We start from the raw sequence: 24,435 nt of genomic DNA, 5'->3' as shown, positions 1-24,435 counted from the left end.
GGCGCCCCTCCAAACCCCCCATTTAACTTGGCCCCCTCGGCGACCCTGCAATCGGCGCCCCTCCAAACCCCCCATTTAACTTGGCCCCCTCGACGACCCTGCAATCGGCGCCCCTCCAAACCCCCATTTAACTTGGCCCCCTCGGCGACCCTGCAATCGGCGCCCCTCCAAACCCCCCATTTAACTTGGCCCCCTCGGCGACCCTGCAATCGGCGCCCCCTCCAAACCCCCATTTAACTTGGCCCCCTCGGCGACCCTGCAATCGGCGCCCCCTCCAAACCCCCCATTTAACTTGGCCCCCTCGGCGACCCTGCAATCGGCGCCCCCTCCAAACCCCCCATTTAACTTGGCCCCCTCGGCGACCCTGCAATCGGCGCCCCTCCAAACCCCCATTTAACTTGGCCCCCTCGGCGACCCTGCAATCGGCGCCCCTCCAAACCCCCCATTTAACTTGGCCCCCTCGGCGACCCTGCAATCGGCGCCCCCTCCAAACCCCCCATTTAACTTGGCCCCCTCGGCGACCCTGCAATCGGCGCCCCTCCAAACCCCCCATTTAACTTGGCCCCCTCGGCGACCCTGCAATCGGCGCCCCTCCAAACCCCCATTTAACTTGGCCCCCTCGGCGACCCTGCAATCGGCGCCCCTCCAAACCCCCCATTTAACTTGGCCCCCTCGGCGACCCTGCAATCGGCGCCCCTCCAAACCCCCCATTTAACTTGGCCCCCTCGGCGACCCTGCAATCGGCGCCCCTCCAAACCCCCATTTAACTTGGCCCCCTCGGCGACCCTGCAATCGGCGCCCCTCCAAACCCCCATTTAACTTGGCGCCCTCGGCGACCCTGCAATCGGCGCCCCTCCAAACCCCCATTTAACTTGGCCCCCTCGGCGACCCTGCAATCGGCGCCCCCTCCAAACCCCCCATTTAACTTGGCCCCCTCGGCGACCCTGCAATCGGCGCCCCCTCCAAACCCCCATTTAACTTGGCCCCCTCGCCGACCCTGCAATCGGCGCCCCCTCCAAACCCCCGTTTATCTTGGCCCCCTCGGCGACCCTGCAATCGGCGCCCCTCCAAACCCCCCATTTAACTTGGCCCCCTCGGCGACCCTGCAATCGGCGCCCCCTCCAAACCCCCCATTTAACTTGGCCCCCTCGGCGACCCTGCAATCGGCGCCCCTCCAAACCCCCATTTAACTTGGCCCCCTCGGCGACCCTGCAATCGGCGCCCCTCCAAACCCCCCATTTAACTTGGCCCCCTCGGCGACCCTGCAATCGGCGCCCCTCCAAACCCCCCATTTAACTTGGCCCCCTCGGCGACCCTGCAATCGGCGCCCCTCCAAACCCCCCATTTAACTTGGCCCTCTCGGCGACCCTGCAATCGGCGCCCCTCCAAACCCCCATTTAACTTGGCCCCCTCGGCGACCCTGCAATCGGCGCCCCTCCAAACCCCCCATTTAACTTGGCCCCCTCGGCGACCCTGCAATCGGCGCCCCTCCAAACCCCCATTTAACTTGGCCCCTCGGCGACCCTGCAATCGGCGCCCCTCCAAACCCCCCATTTAACTTGGCCCCCTCGGCGACCCTGCAATCGGCGCCCCTCCAAACCCCCCATTTAACTTGGCCCCCTCGGCGACCCTGCAATCGGCGCCCCTCCAAACCCCCATTTAACTTGGCCCCCTCGGTGACCCTGCAATCGGCGCCCCCTCCAAACCCCCCATTTAACTTGGCCCCCTCGGCGACCCTGCAATCGGCGCCCCTCCAAACCCCCCATTTAACTTGGCCCCCTCGGCGACCCTGCAATCGGTGCCCCCTCCAAACCCCCCATTTAACTTGGCCCCCTCGGCGACCCTGCAATCGGCGCCCCTCCAAACCCCCCATTTAACTTGGCCCCCTCGGCGACCCTGCAATCGGCGCCCCTCCAAACCCCCCATTTAACTTGGCCCCCTCGGCGACCCTGCAATCGGCGCCCCCTCCAAACCCCCCATTTAACTTGGCCCCCTCGGCGACCCTGCAATCGGCGCCCCTCCAAACCCCCCATTTAACTTGGCCCCCTCGGCGACCCTGCAATCGGCGCCCCTCCAAACCCCCCATTTAACTTGGCCCCCTCGGCGACCCTGCAATCGACGCCCCTCCAAACCCCCCATTTAACTTGGCGCCCTCGGCGACCCTGCAATCGACGCCCCTCCAAACCCCCATTTAACTTGGCCCCCTCGGCGACCCTGCAATCGGCGCCCCTCCAAACCCCCATTTAACTTGGCCCCCTCGGCGACCCTGCTATCGGCGCCCCTCCAAACCCCCCATTTAACTTGGCCCCCTCGGCGACCCTGCAATCGGCGCCCCCTCCAAACCCCCCATTTAACTTGGCCCCCTCGGCGACCCTGCAATCGGCGCCCCTCCAAACCCCCATTTAACTTGGCCCCCTCGGCGACCCTGCAATCGACGCCCCCTCCAAACCCCCATTTAACTTGGCCCCCTCGGCGACCCTGCAATCGGCGCCCCTCCAAACCCCCATTTAACTTGGCCCCCTCGGCGACCCTGCAATCGGCGCCCCTCCAAACCCCCCATTTAACTTGGCCCCCTCGGCGACCCTGCAATCGGCGCCCCCTCCAAATCCCCCATTTAACTTGGCCCCCTCGGCGACCCTGCAATCGGCGCCCCTCCAAACCCCCATTTAACTTGGCCCCCTCGGCGACCCTGCAATCGGCGCCCCCTCCAAACCCCCATTTAACTTGGCCCCCTCGCCGACCCTGCAATCGGCGCCCCTCCAAACCCCCATTTAACTTGGCCCCCTCGGCGACCCTGCAATCGGCGCCCCTCCAAACCCCCCATTTAACTTGGCCCCCTCGGCGACCCTGCAATCGGCGCCCCTCCAAACCCCCCATTTAACTTGGCCCCCTCGGCGACCCTGCAATCGGCGCCCCCTCCAAACCCCCCATTTAACTTGGCCCCCTCGGCGACCCTGCAATCGGCGCCCCTCCAAACCCCCATTTAACTTGGCCCCCTCGGCGACCCTGCAATCGGCGCCCCCTCCAAACCCCCCATTTAACTTGGCCCCCTCGGCGACCCTGCAATCGGCGCCCCTCCAAACCCCCATTTAACTTGGCCCCCTCGGCGACCCTGCAATCGGCGCCCCTCCAAACCCCCATTTAACTTGGCCCCCTCGGCGACCCTGCAATCGGCGCCCCTCCAAACCCCCCATTTAACTTGGCCCCCTCGGCGACCCTGCAATCGGCGCCCCTCCAAACCCCCCATTTAACTTGGCCCCCTCGGCGACCCTGCAATCGGCGCCCCCTCCAAACCCCCATTTAACTTGGCGCCCTCGGCGACCCTGCAATCGGCGCCCCTCCAAACCCCCCATTTAACTTGGCCCCCTCAGCGACCCTGCAATCGGCGCCCCCTCCAAACCCCCATTTAACTTGGCGCCCTCGGCGACCCTGCAATCGGCGCCCCTCCAAACCCCCATTTAACTTGGCCCCCTCGGCGACCCTGCAATCGGCGCCCCTCCAAACCCCCCATTTAACTTGGCCCCCTCGGCGACCCTGCAATCGGCGCCCCCTCCAAACCCCCATTTAACTTGGCCCCCTCGGCGACCCTGCAATCGGCGCCCCTCCAAACCCCCCATTTAACTTGGCGCCCTCGGCGACCCTGCAATCGGCGCCCCTCCAAACCCCCCATTTAACTTGGCGCCCTCGGCGACCCTGCAATCGGCGCCCCTCCAAACCCCCCATTTAACTTGGCCCCCTCGGCGACCCTGCAATCGGCGCCCCCTCCAAACCCCCCATTTAACTTGGCCCCCTCGGCGACCCTGCAATCGGCGCCCCTCCAAACCCCCATTTAACTTGGCCCCCTCGGCGACCCTGCAATCGACGCCCCCTCCAAACCCCCCATTTAACTTGGCCCCCTCGGCGACCCTGCAATCGGCGCCCCTCCAAACCCCCATTTAACTTGGCCCCCTCGGCGACCCTGCAATCGGCGCCCCTCCAAACCCCCCATTTAACTTGGCCTCCTCGGCGACCCTGCAATCGGCGCCCCTCCAAACCCCCATTTAACTTGGCGCCCTCGGCGACCCTGCAATCGGCGCCCCTCCAAACCCCCCATTTAACTTGGCCCCCTCGGCGACCCTGCAATCGGCGCCCCTCCAAACCCCCCATTTAACTTGGCCCCCTCGACGACCCTGCAATCGGTGCCCCTCCAAACCCCCATTTAACTTGGCCCCCTCGGTGACCCTGCAATCGGCGCCCCTCCAAACCCCCATTTAACTTGGCCCCCTCGGCGACCCTGCAATCGGCGCCCCTCCAAACCCCCCATTTAACTTAGCCCCCTCGGCGACCCTGCAATCGGCGCCCCTCCAAACCCCCCATTTAACTTGGCCCCCTCGGCGACCCTGCAATCGGCGCCCCTCCAAACCCCCATTTAACTTGGCCCCCTCGGCGACCCTGCAATCGGCGCCCCTCCAAACCCCCATTTAACTTGGCCCCCTCGGCGACCCTGCAATCGGCGCCCCTCCAAACCCCCCATTTAACTTGGCCCCTCGGCGACCCTGCAATCGGCGCCCCCTCCAAACCCCCGATTTAACTTGGCCCCCTCGGCGACCCTGCAATCGGCGCCCCTCCAAACCCCCCATTTAACTTGGCCCCCTCGGCGACCCTGCAATCGGCGCCCCTCCAAACCCCCCATTTAACTTGGCCCCCTCGGCGACCCTGCAATCGGCGCCCCTCCAAACCCCCCATTTAACTTGGCCCCCGCGGCGACCCTGCAATCGGCGCCCCCTCCAAACCCCCCATTTAACTTGGCCCCCTCGCCGACCCTGCAATCGGCGCCCCCTCCAAACCCCCCATTTAACTTGGCCCCCTCGGCGACCCTGCAATCGACGCCCCTCCAAACCCCCATTTAACTTGGCCCCCTCGGCGACCCTGCAATCGGCGCCCCTCCAAACCCCCATTTAACTTGGCCCCCTCGGCGACCCTGCAATCGGCGCCCCTCCAAACCCCCATTTAACTTGGCCCCCTCGGCGACCCTGCAATCGGCGCCCCTCCAAACCCCCATTTAACTTGGCCCCCTCGGTGACCCTGCAATCGGCGCCCCTCCAAACCCCCCATTTAACTTGGCGCCCTCGGCGACCCTGCAATCGGCGCCCCCTCCAAACCCCCATTTAACTTGGCCCCCTCGGCGACCCTGCAATCGGCGCCCCCTCCAAACCCCCATTTAACTTGGCCCCCTCGGCGACCCTGCAATCGGCGCCCCTCCAAACCCCCATTTAACTTGGCCCCCTCGGCGACCCTGCAATCGACGCCCCTCCAACCCCCCATTTAACTTGGCCCCCTCGGCGACCCTGCAATCGGCGCCCCCTCCAAACCCCCATTTAACTTGGCCCCCTCGGCGACCCTGCAATCGACGCCCCTCCAACCCCCCATTTAACTTGGCCCCCTCGGCGACCCTGCAATCGGCGCCCCTCCAAACCCCCATTTAACTTGGCCCCCTCGGTGACCCTGCAATCGGCGCCCCTCCAAACCCCCCATTTAACTTGGCGCCCTCGGCGACCCTGCAATCGGCGCCCCCTCCAAACCCCCATTTAACTTGGCCCCCTCGGCGACCCTGCAATCGGCGCCCCCTCCAAACCCCCATTTAACTTGGCCCCCTCGGCGACCCTGCAATCGGCGCCCCTCCAAACCCCCATTTAACTTGGCCCCCTCGGCGACCCTGCAATCGACGCCCCTCCAACCCCCCATTTAACTTGGCCCCCTCGGCGACCCTGCAATCGACGCCCCCTCCAAACCCCCCATTTAACTTGGCGCCCTCGCCGACCCTGCAATCGGCGCCCCTCCAAACCCCCATTTAACTTGGCCCCCTCGGCGACCCTGCAATCGGCGCCCCTCCAAACCCCCATTTAACTTGGCGCCCTCGGCGACCCTGCAATCGGCGCCCCTCCAAACCCCCATTTAACTTGGCCCCCTCGGCGACCCTGCAATCGGCGCCCCTCCAAACCCCCCATTTAACTTGGCCCCCTCGGCGACCCTGCAATCGGCGCCCCCTCCAAACCCCCCATTTAACTTGGCCCCCTCGGCGACCCTGCAATCGGCGCCCCTCCAAACCCCCCATTTAACTTGGCCCCCTCGGCGACCCTGCAATCGGCGCCCCTCCAAACCCCCCATTTAACTTGGCCCCCTCGGCGACCCTGCAATCGGCGCCCCTCCAAACCCCCATTTAACTTGGCCCCCTCGGCGACCCTGCAATCGGCGCCCCTCCAAACCCCCCATTTAACTTGGCCCCCTCGGCGACCCTGCAATCGGCGCCCCTCCAAACCCCCCATTTAACTTGGCCCCCTCGGCGACCCTGCAATCGGCGCCCCTCCAAACCCCCATTTAACTTGGCCCCCTCGGCGACCCTGCAATCGGCGCCCCTCCAAACCCCCATTTAACTTGGCCCCTCGGCGACCCTGCAATCGGCGCCCCTCCAAACCCCCATTTAACTTGGCCCCCTCGGCGACCCTGCAATCGGCGCCCCTCCAAACCCCCATTTAACTTGGCCCCCTCGGTGACCCTGCAATCGACGCCCCTCCAAACCCCCATTTAACTTGGCGCCCTCGGCGACCCTGCAATCGGCGCCCCTCCAAACCCCCCATTTAACTTGGCCTCCTCGGCGACCCTGCAATCGACGCCCCTCCAAACCCCCCATTTAACTTGGCCCCCTCGGCGACCCTGCAATCGGCGCCCCTCCAAACCCCCCATTTAACTTGGCCCCCTCGGCGACCCTGCAATCGGCGCCCCCTCCAAACCCCCATTTAACTTGGCCCCCTCGGCGACCCTGCAATCGGCGCCCCTCCAAACCCCCATTTAACTTGGCCCCCTCGGCGACCCTGCAATCGGCGCCCCTCCAAACCCCCATTTAACTTGGCCCCCTCGGCGACCCTGCAATCGGCGCCCCTCCAAACCCCACATTTAACTTGGCCCCCTCGGCGACCCTGCAATCGGCGCCCCTCCAAACCCCCATTTAACTTGGCCCCCTCGGCGACCCTGCAATCGGCGCCCCTCCAAACCCCCATTTAACTTGGCCCCCTCGGCGACCCTGCAATCGGCGCCCCTCCAAACCCCCATTTAACTTGGCCCCCTCGGCGACTCTGCAATCGGCGCCCCTCCAAACCCCCATTTAACTTGGCCCCCTCGGCGACCCTGCAATCGGCGCCCCTCCAAACCCCCCATTTAACTTGGCCCCCTCGGCGACCCTGCAATCGGCACCCCTCCAAACCCCCATTTAACTTGGCCCCCTCGGCGACCCTGCAATCGGCGCCCCTCCAAACCCCCCATTTAACTTGGCCCCCTCGACGACCCTGCAATCGGCGCCCCTCCAAACCCCCATTTAACTTGGCCCCCTCGGCGACCCTGCAATCGGCGCCCCTCCAAACCCCCATTTAACTTGGCCCCCTCGGCGACCCTGCAATCGACGCCCCTCCAAACCCCCATTTAACTTGGCCCCCTCGGCGACCCTGCAATCGGCGCCCCTCCAAACCCCCCATTTAACTTGGCCCCCTCGGCGACCCTGCAATCGGCACCCCCTCCAAACCCCCATTTAACTTGGCCCCCTCGGCGACCCTGCAATCGGCCCCCCTCCAAACCCCCCATTTAACTTGGCCCCCTCGGCGACCCTGCAATCGGCGCCCCTCCAAACCCCCATTTAACTTGGCCCCCGCGGCGACCCTGGAATCGGCGCCCCCTCCAAACCCCCCATTTAACTTAGCCCCCTCGGCGACCCTGCAATCGGCGCCCCCTCCAAACCCCCATTTAACTTGGCCCCCTCGGCGACCCTGCAATCGGCGCCCCCTCCAAACCCCCATTTAACTTGGCCCCCTCGGCGACCCTGCAATCGGCGCCCCCTCCAAACCCCCCATTTAACTTGGCCCCCGCGGCGACCCTGGAATCGGCGCCCCCTCCAAACCCCCCATTTAACTTGGCCCCCTCGGTGACCCTGCAATCGGCGCCCCTCCAAACCCCCCATTTAACTTGGCGCCCTCGGCGACCCTGCAATCGGCGCCCCTCCAAACCCCCATTTAACTTGGCGCCCTCGGCGACCCTGCAATCGGCGCCCCTCCAAACCCCCATTTAACTTGGCCCCCTCGGCGACCCTGCAATCGACGCCCCCTCCAAACCCCCCATTTAACTTGGCCCCCTCGGCGACCCTGCAATCGGCTCCCCTCCAAACCCCCATTTAACTTGGCCCCCTCGGCGACCCTGCAATCGACGCCCCCTCCAAACCCCCCATTTAACTTGGCCCCCTCGGCGACCCTGCAATCGGCGCCCCTCCAAACCCCCATTTAACTTGGCCCCCTCGGCGACCCTGCAATCGGCGCCCCCTCCAAACCCCCCATTTAACTTGGCCCCCGCGGCGACCCTGCAATCGGCGCCCCCTCCAAACCCCCCATTTAACTTGGCGCCCTCGGCGACCCTGCAATCGGCGCCCCCTCCAAACCCCCCATTTAACTTGGCCCCCTCGCCGACCCTGCAATCGGCGCCCCCTCCAAACCCCCCATTTAACTTGGCCCCCTCGGCGACCCTGCAATCGACGCCCCTCCAAACCCCCATTTAACTTGGCCCCCTCGGCGACCCTGCAATCGGCGCCCCTCCAAACCCCCATTTAACTTGGCCCCCTCGGCGACCCTGCAATCGGCGCCCCTCCAAACCCCCATTTAACTTGGCCCCCTCGGCGACCCTGCAATCGGCGCCCCTCCAAACCCCCATTTAACTTGGCCCCCTCGGTGACCCTGCAATCGGCGCCCCTCCAAACCCCCCATTTAACTTGGCGCCCTCGGCGACCCTGCAATCGGCGCCCCCTCCAAACCCCCATTTAACTTGGCCCCCTCGGCGACCCTGCAATCGGCTCCCCTCCAGACCCCCATTTAACTTGGCCCCCTCGGCGACCCTGCAATCGACGCCCCCTCCAAACCCCCCATTTAACTTGGCGCCCTCGCCGACCCTGCAATCGGCGCCCCTCCAAACCCCCATTTAACTTGGCCCCCTCGGCGACCCTGCAATCGGCGCCCCTCCAAACCCCCATTTAACTTGGCGCCCTCGGCGACCCTGCAATCGGCGCCCCTCCAAACCCCCATTTAACTTGGCCCCCTCGGCGACCCTGCAATCGGCGCCCCTCCAAACCCCCCATTTAACTTGGCCCCCTCGGCGACCCTGCAATCGGCGCCCCCTCCAAACCCCCCATTTAACTTGGCCCCCTCGGCGACCCTGCAATCGGCGCCCCTCCAAACCCCCCATTTAACTTGGCCCCCTCGGCGACCCTGCAATCGGCGCCCCTCCAAACCCCCCATTTAACTTGGCCCCCTCGGCGACCCTGCAATCGGCGCCCCTCCAAACCCCCATTTAACTTGGCCCCCTCGGCGACCCTGCAATCGGCGCCCCTCCAAACCCCCCATTTAACTTGGCCCCCTCGGCGACCCTGCAATCGGCGCCCCTCCAAACCCCCCATTTAACTTGGCCCCCTCGGCGACCCTGCAATCGGCGCCCCTCCAAACCCCCATTTAACTTGGCCCCCTCGGCGACCCTGCAATCGGCGCCCCTCCAAACCCCCATTTAACTTGGCCCCCTCGGCGACCCTGCAATCGGCGCCCCTCCAAACCCCCATTTAACTTGGCCCCCTCGGCGACCCTGCAATCGGCGCCCCTCCAAACCCCCCATTTAACTTGGCCCCCTCGGCGACCCTGCAATCGGCGCCCCTCCAAACCCCCCATTTAACTTGGCCCCCTCGGCGACCCTGCAATCGGCGCCCCTCCAAACCCCCCATTTAACTTGGCCCCCTCGGCGACCCTGCAATCGGCGCCCCTCCAAACCCCCCATTTAACTTGGCCCCCTCGGCGACCCTGCAATCGGCGCCCCTCCAAACCCCCATTTAACTTGGCCCCTCGGCGACCCTGCAATCGGCGCCCCTCCAAACCCCCATTTAACTTGGCCCCCTCGGCGACCCTGCAATCGGCGCCCCTCCAAACCCCCATTTAACTTGGCCCCCTCGGTGACCCTGCAATCGACGCCCCTCCAAACCCCCATTTAACTTGGCGCCCTCGGCGACCCTGCAATCGGCGCCCCTCCAAACCCCCCATTTAACTTGGCCTCCTCGGCGACCCTGCAATCGACGCCCCTCCAAACCCCCCATTTAACTTGGCCCCCTCGGCGACCCTGCAATCGGCGCCCCTCCAAACCCCCCATTTAACTTGGCCCCCTCGGCGACCCTGCAATCGGCGCCCCCTCCAAACCCCCATTTAACTTGGCCCCCTCGGCGACCCTGCAATCGGCGCCCCTCCAAACCCCCATTTAACTTGGCCCCCTCGGCGACCCTGCAATCGGCGCCCCTCCAAACCCCCATTTAACTTGGCCCCCTCGGCGACCCTGCAATCGGCGCCCCCTCCAAACCCCCATTTAACTTGGGCCCCTCGGCGACCCTGCAATCGGCGCCCCTCCAAACCCCCCATTTAACTTGGCCCCCTCGGCGACCCTGCAATCGGCGCCCCTCCAAACCCCCATTTAACTTGGCCCCCTCGGCGACCCTGCAATCGGCGCCCCTCCAAACCCCCATTTAACTTGGCCCCCTCGGCGACCCTGCAATCGGCGCCCCTCCAAACCCCCATTTAACTTGGCCCCCTCGGCGACCCTGCAATCGGCGCCCCTCCAAACCCCCATTTAACTTGGCCCCCTCGGCGACCCTGCAATCGGCGCCCCTCCAAACCCCACATTTAACTTGGCCCCCTCGGCGACCCTGCAATCGGCGCCCCCTCCAAACCCCCATTTAACTTGGGCCCCTCGGCGACCCTGCAATCGGCGCCCCTCCAAACCCCCCATTTAACTTGGCCCCCTCGGCGACCCTGCAATCGGCGCCCCTCCAAACCCCCATTTAACTTGGCCCCCTCGGCGACCCTGCAATCGGCGCCCCTCCAAACCCCCATTTAACTTGGCCCCCTCGGCGACCCTGCAATCGGCGCCCCTCCAAACCCCCATTTAACTTGGCCCCCTCGGCGACTCTGCAATCGGCGCCCCTCCAAACCCCCATTTAACTTGGCCCCCTCGGCGACCCTGCAATCGGCGCCCCTCCAAACCCCCCATTTAACTTGGCCCCCTCGGCGACCCTGCAATCGGCACCCCTCCAAACCCCCATTTAACTTGGCCCCCTCGGCGACCCTGCAATCGGCGCCCCTCCAAACCCCCCATTTAACTTGGCCCCCTCGACGACCCTGCAATCGGCGCCCCTCCAAACCCCCATTTAACTTGGCCCCCTCGGCGACCCTGCAATCGGCGCCCCTCCAAACCCCCATTTAACTTGGCCCCCTCGGCGACCCTGCAATCGACGCCCCTCCAAACCCCCCATTTAACTTGGCCCCCTCGGCGACCCTGCAATCGACGCCCCTCCAAACCCCCCATTTAACTTGGCCCCCTCGGCGACCCTGCAATCGGCGCCCCCTCCAAACCCCCATTTAACTTGGCCCCCTCGGCGACCCTGCAATCGGCGCCCCTCCAAACCCCCCATTTAACTTGGCCCCCTCGGCGACCCTGCAATCGGCACCCCCTCCAAACCCCCATTTAACTTGGCCCCCTCGGCGACCCTGCAATCGGCCCCCCTCCAAACCCCCCATTTAACTTGGCCCCCTCGGCGACCCTGCAATCGGCGCCCCTCCAAACCCCCATTTAACTTGGCCCCCGCGGCGACCCTGGAATCGGCGCCCCCTCCAAACCCCCCATTTAACTTAGCCCCCTCGGCGACCCTGCAATCGGCGCCCCCTCCAAACCCCCATTTAACTTGGCCCCCTCGGCGACCCTGCAATCGGCGCCCCCTCCAAACCCCCATTTAACTTGGCCCCCTCGGCGACCCTGCAATCGGCGCCCCCTCCAAACCCCCCATTTAACTTGGCCCCCGCGGCGACCCTGGAATCGGCGCCCCCTCCAAACCCCCCATTTAACTTGGCCCCCTCGGTGACCCTGCAATCGGCGCCCCTCCAAACCCCCCATTTAACTTGGCGCCCTCGGCGACCCTGCAATCGGCGCCCCTCCAAACCCCCATTTAACTTGGCGCCCTCGGCGACCCTGCAATCGGCGCCCCTCCAAACCCCCATTTAACTTGGCCCCCTCGGCGACCCTGCAATCGACGCCCCCTCCAAACCCCCCATTTAACTTGGCCCCCTCGGCGACCCTGCAATCGGCGCCCCCTCCAAACCCCCCATTTAACTTGGCCCCCTCGGCGACCCTGCAATCGGCGCCCCCTCCAAACCGCCATTTAACTTGGCCCCCTCGGCGACCCTGCAATCGGCGCCCCCTCCAAACCCCCCATTTAACTTGGCCCCCTCGGCGACCCTGCAATCGGCGCCCCTCCAAACCCCCATTTAACTTGGGCCCCTCGGCGACCCTGCAATCGGCGCCCCTCCAAACCCCCATTTAACTTGGCCCCCTCGGCGACCCTGCAATCGGCGCCCCTCCAAACCCCCATTTAACTTGGGCCCCTCGGCGACCCTGCAATCGGCGCCCCTCCAAACCCCCATTTAACTTGGCCCCCTCGGCGACCCTGCAATCGACGCCCCCTCCAAACCCCCCATTTAACTTGGCCCCCTCGGCGACCCTGCAATCGGCGCCCCCTCCAAACCCCCCATTTAACTTGGCCCCCTCGGCGACCCTGCAATCGGCGCCCCCTCCAAACCCCCCATTTAACTTGGCCCCCTCGGCGACCCTGCAATCGACGCCCCTCCAAACCCCCATTTAACTTGGCCCCCTCGGCGACCCTGCAATCGGCGCCCCTCCAAACCCCCATTTAACTTGGGCCCCTCGGCGACCCTGCAATCGGCGCCCCTCCAAACCCCCCATTTAACTTGGCCCCCTCGGCGACCCTGCAATCGGCGCCCCCTCCAAACCCCCCATTTAACTTGGCCCCCTCGGCGACCCTGCAATCGGCGCCCCTCCAAACCCCCATTTAACTTGGCGCCCTCGGCGACCCTGCAATCGGCGCCCCTCCAAACCCCCCATTTAACTTGGCCCCCTCGGCGACCCTGCAATCGGCGCCCCCTCCAAACCCCCATTTAACTTGGCCCCCTCGGCGACCCTGCAATCGGCGCCCCTCCAAACCCCCCATTTAACTTGGCCCCCTCGGCGACCCTGCAATCGGCGCCCCTACAAACCCCCATTTAACTTGGCCCCCTCGGCGACCCTGCAATCGGCGCCCCTCCAAACCCCCATTTAACTTGGGCCCCTCGGCGACCCTGCAATCGGCGCCCCTCCAAACCCCCCATTTAACTTGGGCCCCTCGGCGACCCTGCAATCGGCGCCCCTCCAAACCCCCATTTAACTTGGCCCCCTCGGCGACCCTGCAATCGGCGCCCCTCCAAACCCCCATTTAACTTGGCCCCCTCGGTGACCCTGCAATCGGCGCCCCTCCAAACCCCCATTTAACTTGGCCCCCTCGGCGACCCTGCAATCGGCGCCCCCTTCAAACCCCCCATTTAACTTGGGCCCCTCGGCGACCCTGCAATCGGCGCCCCTCCAAACCCCCATTTAACTTGGCCCCCTCGGCGACCCTGCAATCGGCGCCCCTCCAAACCCCCATTTAACTTGGCCCCCTCGGCGACCCTGCAATCGGCGCCCCTCCAAACCCCCCATTTAACTTGGCCCCCTCGGTGACCCTGCAATCGGCGCCCCTCCAAACCCCCCATTTAACTTGGCCCCCTCGGCGACCCTGCAATCGGCGCCCCTCCAAACCCCCCATTTAACTTGGCCCCCTCGGCGACCCTGCAATCGGCGCCCCTCCAAACCCCCATTTAACTTGGCGCCCTCGGCGACCCTGCAATCGGCGCCCCTCCAAAGCCCCATTTAACTTGGCCCCCTCGGCGACCCTGCAATCGGCGCCCCTCCAAACCCCCCATTTAACTTGGCCCCCTCGGCGACCCTGCAATCGGCGCCCCTCCAAACCCCCCATTTAACTTGGCGCCCTCGCCGACCGCCTAGTTCTCCTCGGTGGACGGGCCGCCTCTGCCACCGACCCTCCCCTCTGCTGAGGCTCTGCCAGATGCAGCAGGCGCCCAGCGAAGGGAATGAGTGTGACGTGGGGCCGTCACCCCCCAGAGGGCGATGGAAACATTCTGGCCAGCTCGGACCCATCCCCAAGTCCAGCACTCGGGTTAGCATCACCTGCCAGCTCCGGGACTGTGCTGCCTGCCCCACGCCCGGCCTGGCTGCCAGCAGGTCCCAGTTCTTAGTGCAGGCGTCGTGTGTCCTGGCGCAGCCGGAAGATTGCCCGTGCGCCGAGGTCACGCCCTAACGCACGGGCCCAGAGATTGCCTGTACGTCGCACAATTGCTAATACATCGTGCCCCGAGGTCACGCCCTGCCGCACGGGCCCAGAGATTGCCTGTACGTCGCACAATTGCTAATACATCGTGCCCTGAGGTCACGCCCTGCCGCACGGGCCCAGAGATTGCCTGTACGTCGCACAATTGCTAATACATCGTGCCCCGAGGTCACGTCCTGCCGCACAGGCCCAGAGATTGCCTGTACGTCGCACAATTGCTAATACATCGTGCCCCGAGGTCACGCCCTGCTGCACGCGCCCAGAGATTGCCTGTACGTCGCACAATTGCTAATACATCGTGCCCCGAGGTCACGCCCTGCCGCACGGGCCCAGAGATTGCCTGTACGTCGCACAATTGCTAATACATCGTGCCCCGAGGTCACGCCCTGCCGCACGGGCCCAGAGATTGCCTGTACGTCGCACAATTGCTAATACATCGTGCCCCGAGGTCACGTCCTGCCGCACAGGCCCAGAGATTGCCTGTACGTCGCACAATTGCTAATACATCGTGCCCCGAGGTCACGCCCTGCTGCACGCGCCCAGAGATTGCCTGTACGTCGCACAATTGCTAATACATCGTGCCCCGAGGTCACGCCCTGCCGCACGGGCCCAGAGATTGCCTGTACGTCGCACAATTGCTAATACATCGTGCCCCGAGGTCACGCCCTGCCGCACGGGCCCAGAGATTGCCTGTACGTCGCACAATTGCTAATACATCGTGCCCCGAGGTCACGCCCTGCCGCACGGGCCCAGAGATGGCCTGTACGTCGCACAATTGCTAATACATCGTGCCCCGAGGTCACACCCCGCCGCACGGGCCCAGAGATTGCCTGTGTCTGGTGTCGCACAATTGCTATTACAGTCGTGCCCCGAGGTCACGCCCCGCCGCACGGGCCCAGAGATTGCCTGTGTCTGGTGTCGCACAATTGCTATTACAGTCGTGCCCCGAGGTCACGCCCCGCCGCACGGGCCCAGAGATTGCCTGTGTCTGGTGTCGCACAATTGCTATTACAGTCGTGCCCCGAGGTCACGCCCCGCCGCACGGGCCCAGAGATTGCCTGTGTCTGGTGTCGCACAATTGCTATTACAGTCGTGCCCCGAGGTCACACCCCGCCGCACAGGCCCAGAGATTGCCCGTGTCTGGTGTCGCACAATTGCTATTACAGTCGTGCCCCGAGGTCACACCCCGCCGCACGGGCCCAGAGATTGCCCGTGTCTGGTGTCGCACAATTGCTATTACAGTCGTGCCCCGAGGTCACACCCCGCCGCACGGGCCCAGAGATTGCCTGTGTCTGGTGTCGCACAACTGCTAATACATCGTGCCCCGAGGTCACACCCCGCCGCACGGGCCCAGAGATTGCCTGTGTCTGGTGTCGCACAATTGCTATTACAGTCGTGCCCCGAGGTCACACCCCGCCGCACGGGCCCAGAGATGGCCTGTGTCTGGTGTCGCACAATTGCTATTACAGTCGTGCCCCGAGGTCACACCCCGCCGCACGGGCCCAGAGATTGCCTGTGTCTGGTGTCGCACAATTGCTATTACAGTCGTGCCCCGAGGTCACACCCCGCCGCACGGGCCCAGAGATTGCCTGTGTCTGGTGTCGCACAATTGCTATTACAGTCGTGCCCCGAGGTCACACCCCGCCGCATGGGCCCAGAGATTGCCTGTGTCTGGTGTCGCACAGTTGCTAATACATCGTGCCCCGAGGTCACACCCCGCCGCACGGGCCCAGAGATTGCCTGTGTCTGGTGTCACACAATTGCTATTACACTCAGCTTGCTGACAGCTGCTGGGGCTGCTAGCCTGACATGAAGCTGTGGCAATGCCCATGCGCCTGCAACAGGAGCCTTTAGCATTGGCCCTTTCTTTCCAGGGCTCATTGCTCCCCCTGTGAATATAAAGGCCTCCTGGACTGGGGCAGCTGGGGAGCTGCGGGTGAGCTGGGAGCCCCCAGCTACTCCATACTCCGAGTTCTTCATCTATGAGATCTGCTACTGCATTGTGGGCTCCACAGAACCTCCCTTCCGGGTAAGACTGGTAGCAGCGCTACCCACTCCCTGTGGGGTTCGTGCTGGCTGCCCCTGCCGTGCGGTGTCCCCCTCTCACGCAGACTGCTGCGAGCCTCCACACCACCATCATCACGGCTGGCTGCCCCTGCCGTGCGGTGTTCCCCCCTCTCACACAGACTGCTGCGAGCCTCCACACCACCATCATCACGGCTGGCTGCCCCTGCCGTGCGGTGTTCCCCCCTCTCACGCAGACTGCTGCGTGCCTCCACACCACCATCATCACGGCTGGCTGCCCCTGCCGTGCGGTGTCCCCCTCTCACGCAGACTGCTGCGTGCCTCCACACCACCATCATCACGGCTGGCTGCCCCTGCCATGCGGTGTTCCCCCCTCTCACACAGACTGCTGCGAGCCTCCACACCACCATCATCACGGCTGGCTGCCCCTGCCGTGCGGTGTTCCCCCCTCTCACGCAGACTGCTGCGTGCCTCCACACCACCATCATCACGGCTGGCTGCCCCTGCCGTGCGGTGTCCCCCTCTCACACAGACTGCTGCGAGCCTCCACACCACCATCATCACGGCTGGCTGCCCCTGCCGTGCGGTGTCCCCCTCTCACACAGACTGCTGCGAGCCTCCACACCACCATCATCACGGCTGGCTGCCCCTGCCGTGCGGTGTCCCCCTCTCACACAGACTGCTGCGAGCCTCCACACCACCATCATCACGGCTGGCTGCCCCTGCCGTGCGGTGTCCCCCTCTCACACAGACTGCTGCGAGCCTCCACACCACCATCATCACGGCTGGCTGCCCCTGCCGTGCGGTGTCCCCCTCTCACACAGACTGCTGCGAGCCTCCACACCACCATCATCACGGCTGGCTGCCCCTGCCGTGCGGTGTCCCCCTCTCACACAGACTGCTGCGTGCCTCCACACCACCATCATCACGGCTGGCTGCCCCTGCCGTGCGGTGTCCCCCTCTCACACAGACTGCTGCGAGCCTCCACACCACCATCATCACGGCTGGCTGCCCCTGCCGTGCGGTGTCCCCCTCTCACACAGACTGCTGCGAGCCTCCACACCACCATCATCACGGCTGGCTGCCCCTGCCGTGCGGTGTTCCCCCCTCTCACACAGACTGCTGCGAGCCTCCACACCACCATCATCACGGCTGGCTGCCCCTGCCGTGCGGTGTCCCCCTCTCACACAGACTGCTGCGAGCCTCCACACCACCATCATCACGGCTGGCTGCCCCTGCCGTGCGGTGTTCCCCCTCTCACGCAGACTGCTGCGAGCCTCCACACCACCATCATCACGGCTGGCTGTAGCATACCCCTGCACTGTGGGTAACACTGCTCCTGCGCCAGGCTGGGGGAATGCCGTATCGCACCCCACGGCTGGGTGTGAGCAGTGTGCTTTGTAAACTGAGCGCTTGGGCAGCCCCCAGGGAGATTCCACTGCTGCCCAGCTGATAGCGGAGTGCCCACAGCTGGCAGCAGGTGTTTCTATTGGTGGTGCACACCTGCACAAACCTCAGTGCATGTAACAAAATGTCTTCCATGCACAGACGGAAAAAGTTAGAGTAGTGGTGGCCAACCCATTACAGACAAAGAGCCAAAATAGCAGTGGACACAGCGCAAAGAGCAGAGGGAAAGAAGTTATTGAGCCAAAAAAAAAAAGCTGCCCCTTTCCCAGCCCCGTGTAGACCAAGCAGGCTTCCGTCGGCCGCAGCATCACCTCTCGCTGCCCCAAGCGGCACCCTGACCAGACAAGGAAGAAAGGTCAGAGCAGGGGGACAGAGAACAGCCGCGAGCACGGGAGCTGCAATCTGTCCTCTGGAGAGCCGCATGGAGCTCACGAGCCGTGGGCTGGCCACTCCTGAGTTAGAGGGAACATTATGTAACAGGTCCCATGAGCGGTGAGTAACACTGTCTCTCCCCACACAGCCGGGTGTAGCTGGGGCTGCAGGTAACCCTGTCTCTCCCCACACAGCCGGATATAGCTGGGGCTGTGGGTAACTGTCTCTCTCCCTGCACAGCCGGGTGTAGCTGGGGCTGCAGGTAACCCTGTCTCTCCCCACACAGCCGGATATAGCTGGGGCTGTGGGTAACTGTCTCTCTCCCTGCACAGCTGGGTGTAGCTGAGGCTGCGGGTAACCCTGTCTCTCCCCACACAGCCGGATATAGCTGGGGCTGTGGGTAACTCTCTCTCTCCCTGCGCAGCCGGGTGTAGCTGAGGCTGCGGCTGCGGGTAATCCTGTCTCTCCCCATACAGCCGGGTGTAGCTGAGGCTGCGGGTAACCCTGTCTCTCCCCACACAGCCAGATATAGCTGGGGCTGCAGGTAACCCTGTCTCTCCCCACACAGCCGGGTGTAGCTGGGGCTGCAGGTAACCCTGTCTCTCCCCACACAGCCGGATATAGCTGGGGCTGTGGGTAACTGTCTCTCTCCCTGCACAGCCGGGTGTAGCTGGGGCTGTAGGTAACCCTGTCTCTCCCCATACAGCCAGGTGTAGCTGGGGCTGCGGATAACTCTGTGTCTCCTCCCGCACAGCTGGGTGTAGCAGGGACTGTGGGTAACGCTGTCTCTCCCCATACAGCTGGGTGTAGCTGGGGCTGCGGATAACTCTGTGTCTCCTCCCGCACAGCCGGGTGTAGCAGGGACTGTGGGTAACGCTGTCTCCCCCCGCACAGCCGGGAGTAGCTGGGGCTGCGGATAACTCTGTGTCTCCCCCCCACACACACAGCTGGATGTAGCAGGTTCAGTGGGGTGGGCAATGCTGTGTCTCTCCCCACACAGCCGGTGTGCCCGGCCCCAGGGGCTGCGGGTGTGGGGCTATGTCGTGGGGCACTGGAATGCCCCTGCAGGGGAGAAGTGACTCCCTGCCCTGTCTCCGGTCCCCTGGGGGCTGTGTTGGGGTGGCGCCGTGCTAGCGGGAAGCGCAGGACTTGTGGTGGCTGACGCAGCTCCCACCTTCTCTTCCGTGCGATCCTACAGAAGCAGGTGGATAACTCCAGGGCATGTGTCCTCAGCCCCCTGCAGCCAGGGGCCAAGTACCACATGCGGATCCGCACCAAGCCCGACGGCCTGTCCTTGGATGGATTCTGGGGGCCCTGGTCCCCGGCAGTGGCTGCTGAGACGCCCCACTCCTCAGGTGGGTGACGGCTGGACAGCGGGAGGGTGGCAGGGACCCGGGGGGATGAGGGGATCCCTCCAACTCCACCTTGAGCTGCCACAGCTGCCTCTCTGCGGGCGGGAGGCCGGAGGGTCCACAGGCCCCGCCTGGATGACGGGGGCTCGGGCACTGGAGCCCGGTTCCCTAGGGCTGCCCGCAGGCCGCCGGGCTCCGCGGTCGCGTGGTGCTCACTCGCTCACTCCTGCGCAGGGGAGATCGGGCTGCGCTGCTTCACCCCCGACCTGCAGTGGCTGCGCTGCGAGTGGGCCTGGGATCCCGCCGATTCCCGCAGCTCCCACAGCCTCTTCTACCGGCCCCAAGGGAGCCAGGCCGCCTCCAGGTAACGGGCCCCCTGAGCTGCAGCGCCGGGCCCAGGGCATCGCGCCTGCCTGCGCCCTGCTCGCTCGGGAGCGGAGGGGGCTGGGCCAGAGCCCCGCGTGAGTCTGCACTGGCCGGCGCCACAGGCAGCCCCTGGGGAGAGAGGGAGACCCTCGGGGAGCCGGGGGCCAAGGCAGGGAGGAAAGCACAGGAGGCTTGAGGTGTGTGGGAGCGAGGTGGGGACAGTGCGCACCCCGCAGGGGACATTCGGGCAGGCGGGTGGTTACCTGGGAGGGCAGGTGAGTGGGGCGGGAGGTGGCGGGGCAGGCGGGTGGTTACCGGGGGGGAGCAGGTGAGTGGGGCGGGAGGTGGCAGGGGCAGGCGGGTGGTTACCGGGGGGGAGCAGGTGAGTGGGGCGGGAGGTGGCAGGGGCAGGCGGGTGGTTACCGGGGGGGAGCAGGTGAGTGGGGCGGGAGGTGGCAGGGGCAGGCGGGTGGTTACCGGGGGGGAGCAGGTGAGTGGGGCGGGAGGTGGCAGGGGCAGGCGGGTGGTTACCTGGGAGGGCAGGTGAGTGGGGCGGGGGGTGGCAGGGGCAGGCGGGTGGTTACCTGGGAGGGCAGGTGAGTGGGGCGGGGGGTGGCAGGGGCAGGCGGGTGGTTACCTGGGGGGGCAGGTGAGTGGGGCGGGGAGTGGCAGGGGCAGGCGGGTGGTTACCTGGGAGGGCAGGTGAGTGGGGCGGGGGGTGGCAGGGGCAGGCGGGTGGTTACCTGGGAGGGCAGGTGAGTGGGGCGGGGGGTGGCAGGGGCAGGCGGGTGGTTACCTGGGAGGGCAGGTGAGTGGGGCGGGAGGTGGCAGGGGCAGGCGGGTCGTTACCTGGGAGGGCAGGTGAGTGGGGCGGGGGGTGGCAGGGGCAGGCGGGTGGTTACCTGAGGGGGCAGGTGAGTGGGGCGGGGGGTGGCAGGGGCAGGCGGGTGGTTACCTGAGGGGGCAGGTGAGTGGGGCGGGAGGTGGCAGGGGCAGGCGGGTGGTTACCTGGGAGGGCAGGTGAGTGGGGCGGGGGGTGGCAGGGGCAGGCGGGTGGTTACCTGGGAGGGCAGGTGAGTGGGGCGGGGGGTGGCAGGGGCAGGCGGGTGGTTACCTGAGGGGGCAGGTGAGTGGGGCGGGGGGTGGCAGGGGCAGGCGGGTGGTTACCTGAGGGGGCAGGTGAGTGGGGCGGGGGGTGGCAGGGGCAGGCGGGTGGTTACCTGGGGGGGCAGGTGAGTGGGGCGGGGAGTGGCAGGGGCAGGCGGGTGGTTACCTGGGAGGGCAGGTGAGTGGGGCGGGGGGTGGCAGGGGCAGGCGGGTGGTTACCTGGGGGGGCAGGTGAGTGGGGCGGGGGGTGGCAGGGGCAGGCGGGTGGTTACCTGGGAGGGCAGGTGAGTGGGGCGGGAGGTGGCAGGGGCAGGCGGGTCGTTACCTGGGAGGGCAGGTGAGTGGGGCGGGGGGTGGCAGGGGCAGGCGGGTGGTTACCTGAGGGGGCAGGTGAGTGGGGCGGGGGGTGGCAGGGGCAGGCGGGTGGTTACCTGAGGGGGCAGGTGAGTGGGGCGGGAGGTGGCAGGGGCAGGCGGGTGGTTACCTGGGAGGGCAGGTGAGTGGGGCGGGGGGTGGCAGGGGCAGGCGGGTGGTTACCTGGGAGGGCAGGTGAGTGGGGCGGGAGGTGGCAGGGGCAGGCGGGTGGTTACCTGAGGGGGCAGGTGAGTGGGGCAGGGGGTGGCAGGGGCAGGCGGGTGGTTACCTGGGAGGGCAGGTGAGTGGGGCGGGAGGTGGCAGGGGCAGGCGGGTGGTTACCTGAGGGGGCAGGTGAGTGGGGCGGGGGGTGGCAGGGGCAGGCGGGTGGTTACCTGGGGGGGCAGGTGAGTGGGGCGGGGAGTGGCAGGGGCAGGCGGGTGGTTACCTGGGAGGGCAGGTGAGTGGGGCGGGAGGTGGCAGGGGCAGGCGGGTGGTTACCTGGGAGGGCAGGTGAGTGGGGCGGGGAGTGGCAGGGGCAGGCGGGTGGTTACCTGAGAGGGCAGGTGAGTGGGGCGGGGAGTGGCAGGGGCAGGCGGGTGGTTACCTGGGAGGGCAGGTGAGTGGGGCGGGAGGTGGCAGGGGCAGGCGGGTGGTTACCTGGGAGGGCAGGTGAGTGGGGCGGGGAGTGGCAGGGGCAGGCGGGTGGTTACCTGGGGGGGCAGGTGAGTGGGGCGGGGAGTGGCAGGGGCAGGCGGGTGGTTACCTGGGAGGGCAGGTGAGTGGGGCGGGAGGTGGCAGGGGCAGGCGGGTGGTTACCTGGGGGGGCAGGTGAGTGGGGCGGGGAGTGGCAGGGGCAGGCGGGTGGTTACCTGGGAGGGCAGGTGAGTGGGGCGGGAGGTGGCAGGGGCAGGCGGGTGGTTACCTGGGGGGGCAGGTGAGTGGGGCGGGGAGTGGCAGGGGCAGGCGGGTGGTTACCTGGGAGGGCAGGTGAGTGGGGCGGGGGGTGGCAGGGGCAGGCGGGTGGTTACCTGGGGGGGCAGGTGAGTGGGGCGGGAGGTGGCAGGGGCAGGCGGGTGGTTACCTGGGAGGGCAGGTGAGTGGGGCGGGGAGTGGCAGGGGCAGGCGGGTGGTTACCTGGGAGGGCAGGTGAGTGGGGCGGGAGGTGGCAGGGGCAGGCGGGTGGTTACCTGGGGGGGCAGGTGAGTGGGGCGGGGAGTGGCAGGGGCAGGCGGGTGGTTACCTGGGAGGGCAGGTGAGTGGGGCGGGAGGTGGCAGGGGCAGGCGGGTGGTTACCTGGGGGGGCAGGTGAGTGGGGCAGGGGGTGGCAGGGGCAGGCGGGTGGTTACCTGGGAGGGCAGGTGAGTGGGGCGGGAGGTGGCAGGGGCAGGCGGGTGGTTACCTGGGGGGGCAGGTGAGTGGGGCGGGAGGTGGCAGGGGCAGGCGGGTGGTTACCTGGGAGGGCAGGTGAGTGGGGCGGGAGGTGGCAGGGGCAGGCGGGTGGTTACCTGGGGGGGCAGGTGAGTGGGGCAGGGGGTGGCAGGGGCAGGCGGGTGGTTACCTGGGAGGGCAGGTGAGTGGGGCGGGAGGTGGCAAGGGCAGGCGGGTGGTTACCTGGGGGGGCCGGTGAGTGGGGCGGGGGCTGGCAGGGGACCGGCTGCACAGGGACAGACGGGCGACAGGCGGGCTGCGGCTGGCGGAGGGGTGCTCAAGCGACGGGCTCATCCGGACTCTGCTCCCTCCCCAGAGGCCAGGCCTGGCAGTGGTGTCAGGAGCGCAGCGCAGGGCCCCCGGGCACCTGGGCCTGCTCCTTCCAGCCCGGCAATCACAGCGACATCTTCATCTTGGTGAACGTCTCACGGGGGCCCCTGGAGCCCGGCCTCAGCTACTTCGGGGGTCCCTTCCGCATGCCCCAGGCCGGTGAGCACGGCCGCCGCCCTGCCCTGACTCCCCGCGTGGCTCTGGGCCGTGTGTAGGGGGGCTCTGCCTGGGGCCGAGCGAGAGTCTCCCTGGGCTCCGGCAGGGCGGGGGCACAGGGATCTCCACGTGCTAACGTGCCCCTCTCCCCACAGTGCTCACCAGCCCCCCCCGGATCCTCCAGGCCAACGCCAGCGGCGGGCGGCTCAGGCTGCAGTGGGCCCCACCCCTGGAGCACCTGGCAGAGCACCTCGTGTATCAGATCCGCTACGCACTGGAGAACAGCCTGGACTGGAAGGTGATTGGGGGTCGCCCCCAGGCAGCCGAGGTCTCCCCGGGGACGGGTCCCTCCCCCCACAGGGCAAGTCTCCCTGGGGCACCAACGTCCAGGTGTCACACCTCACAGGTCATGCCCACAATTGGCTCCTTGTCTCCTCGGCAGGACCCCCCTTTTCCTGTGCAGCAACCCCTTCTCGGGGAGCCCCCCCCAGCGGCAGTGGGACAGCCCTCTACTGGGCGTCTGCCCCCCCCCGGCTCCGGGACAGCGCCTCTCAGGGCCTCTAGCCATGAGCCCCTTCAGGGGGTCCCCTCCTTCTGGACCCCTGGGGCCTCCACTCCCAGAAGGAATAGTGCAGCCCTGTTCTCCAGCACTGAGCGCCCCTCTGCATGCAGCCCCCATGAACCCCTAAAACTCCCTCCCCCTTGTCACATGAATCAGTAACATCCAGGCACTGAGCGCCCCTCTGAACCCCGAAAACTCCCTCCCCCTTGTCACCTGAGCCAGTAACATCCGGGCACTGAGCGCCCCTCTGAACCCCTAAAACTCCCTCCCCCTTGTCATATGAACCAGTAACATCCGGGCACTGAGCGCCCCTCTGAACCCCCTAAAACTCCCTCCCCCTTGTCACCTGAACCAGTAACATCCGGGCACTGAGCGCCCCTCTGAACCCCCTAAAACTCCCTCCCCCTTGTCACCTGAACCAGTAACATCCGGGCACTGAGCGCCCCTCTGAACCCCTAAAACTCCCTCCCCCTTGTCATATGAACCAGTAACATCCGGGCACTGAGCGCCCCTCTGAACCCCCTAAAACTCCCTCCCCCTTGTCATATGAACCAGTAACATCCGGGCACTGAGCGCCCCTCTGAACCCCCTAAAACTCCCTCCCCCTTGTCACCTGAACCAGTAACATCTGGGCACTGAGCGCCCCTCTGAACCCCCTA

General features: G+C 66.2%; 1 protein-coding gene across 5 annotated transcripts in view; it reads left to right on the top strand.

Annotated features, from left to right (window-relative positions):
* MPL (MPL proto-oncogene, thrombopoietin receptor) overlaps positions 1-24,435 on the top strand; it is a 75,192-nt gene that overhangs the window by 34,283 nt on the left and 16,474 nt on the right. For 3 of the 5 annotated variants that reach the window (XM_075914582.1, XM_075914581.1, XM_075914580.1), the window contains exons 4-7: positions 16,189-16,343; positions 19,317-19,473; positions 19,705-19,834; positions 23,370-23,512. In XM_075914582.1, the coding sequence (XP_075770697.1) occupies positions 16,189-16,343; positions 19,317-19,473; positions 19,705-19,834; positions 23,370-23,512 (585 nt within the window). Of the gene's footprint in view, positions 1-16,188; positions 16,344-19,316; positions 19,474-19,704; positions 19,835-23,044; positions 23,218-23,369; positions 23,513-24,435 lie in introns of all 5 variants that reach the window. The other 2 variants (XM_075914579.1, XM_075914583.1) reach the window with 1 other exon arrangement.

This window comes from Pelodiscus sinensis, unplaced genomic scaffold (genome assembly GCF_049634645.1).
Source record: "Pelodiscus sinensis isolate JC-2024 unplaced genomic scaffold, ASM4963464v1 ctg65, whole genome shotgun sequence".
Taxonomy (NCBI): domain Eukaryota; kingdom Metazoa; phylum Chordata; order Testudines; family Trionychidae; genus Pelodiscus; species Pelodiscus sinensis.
Note: the sequence above shows the minus strand (reverse complement) of the source record. Positions and strands in the feature narration are given on the sequence as shown.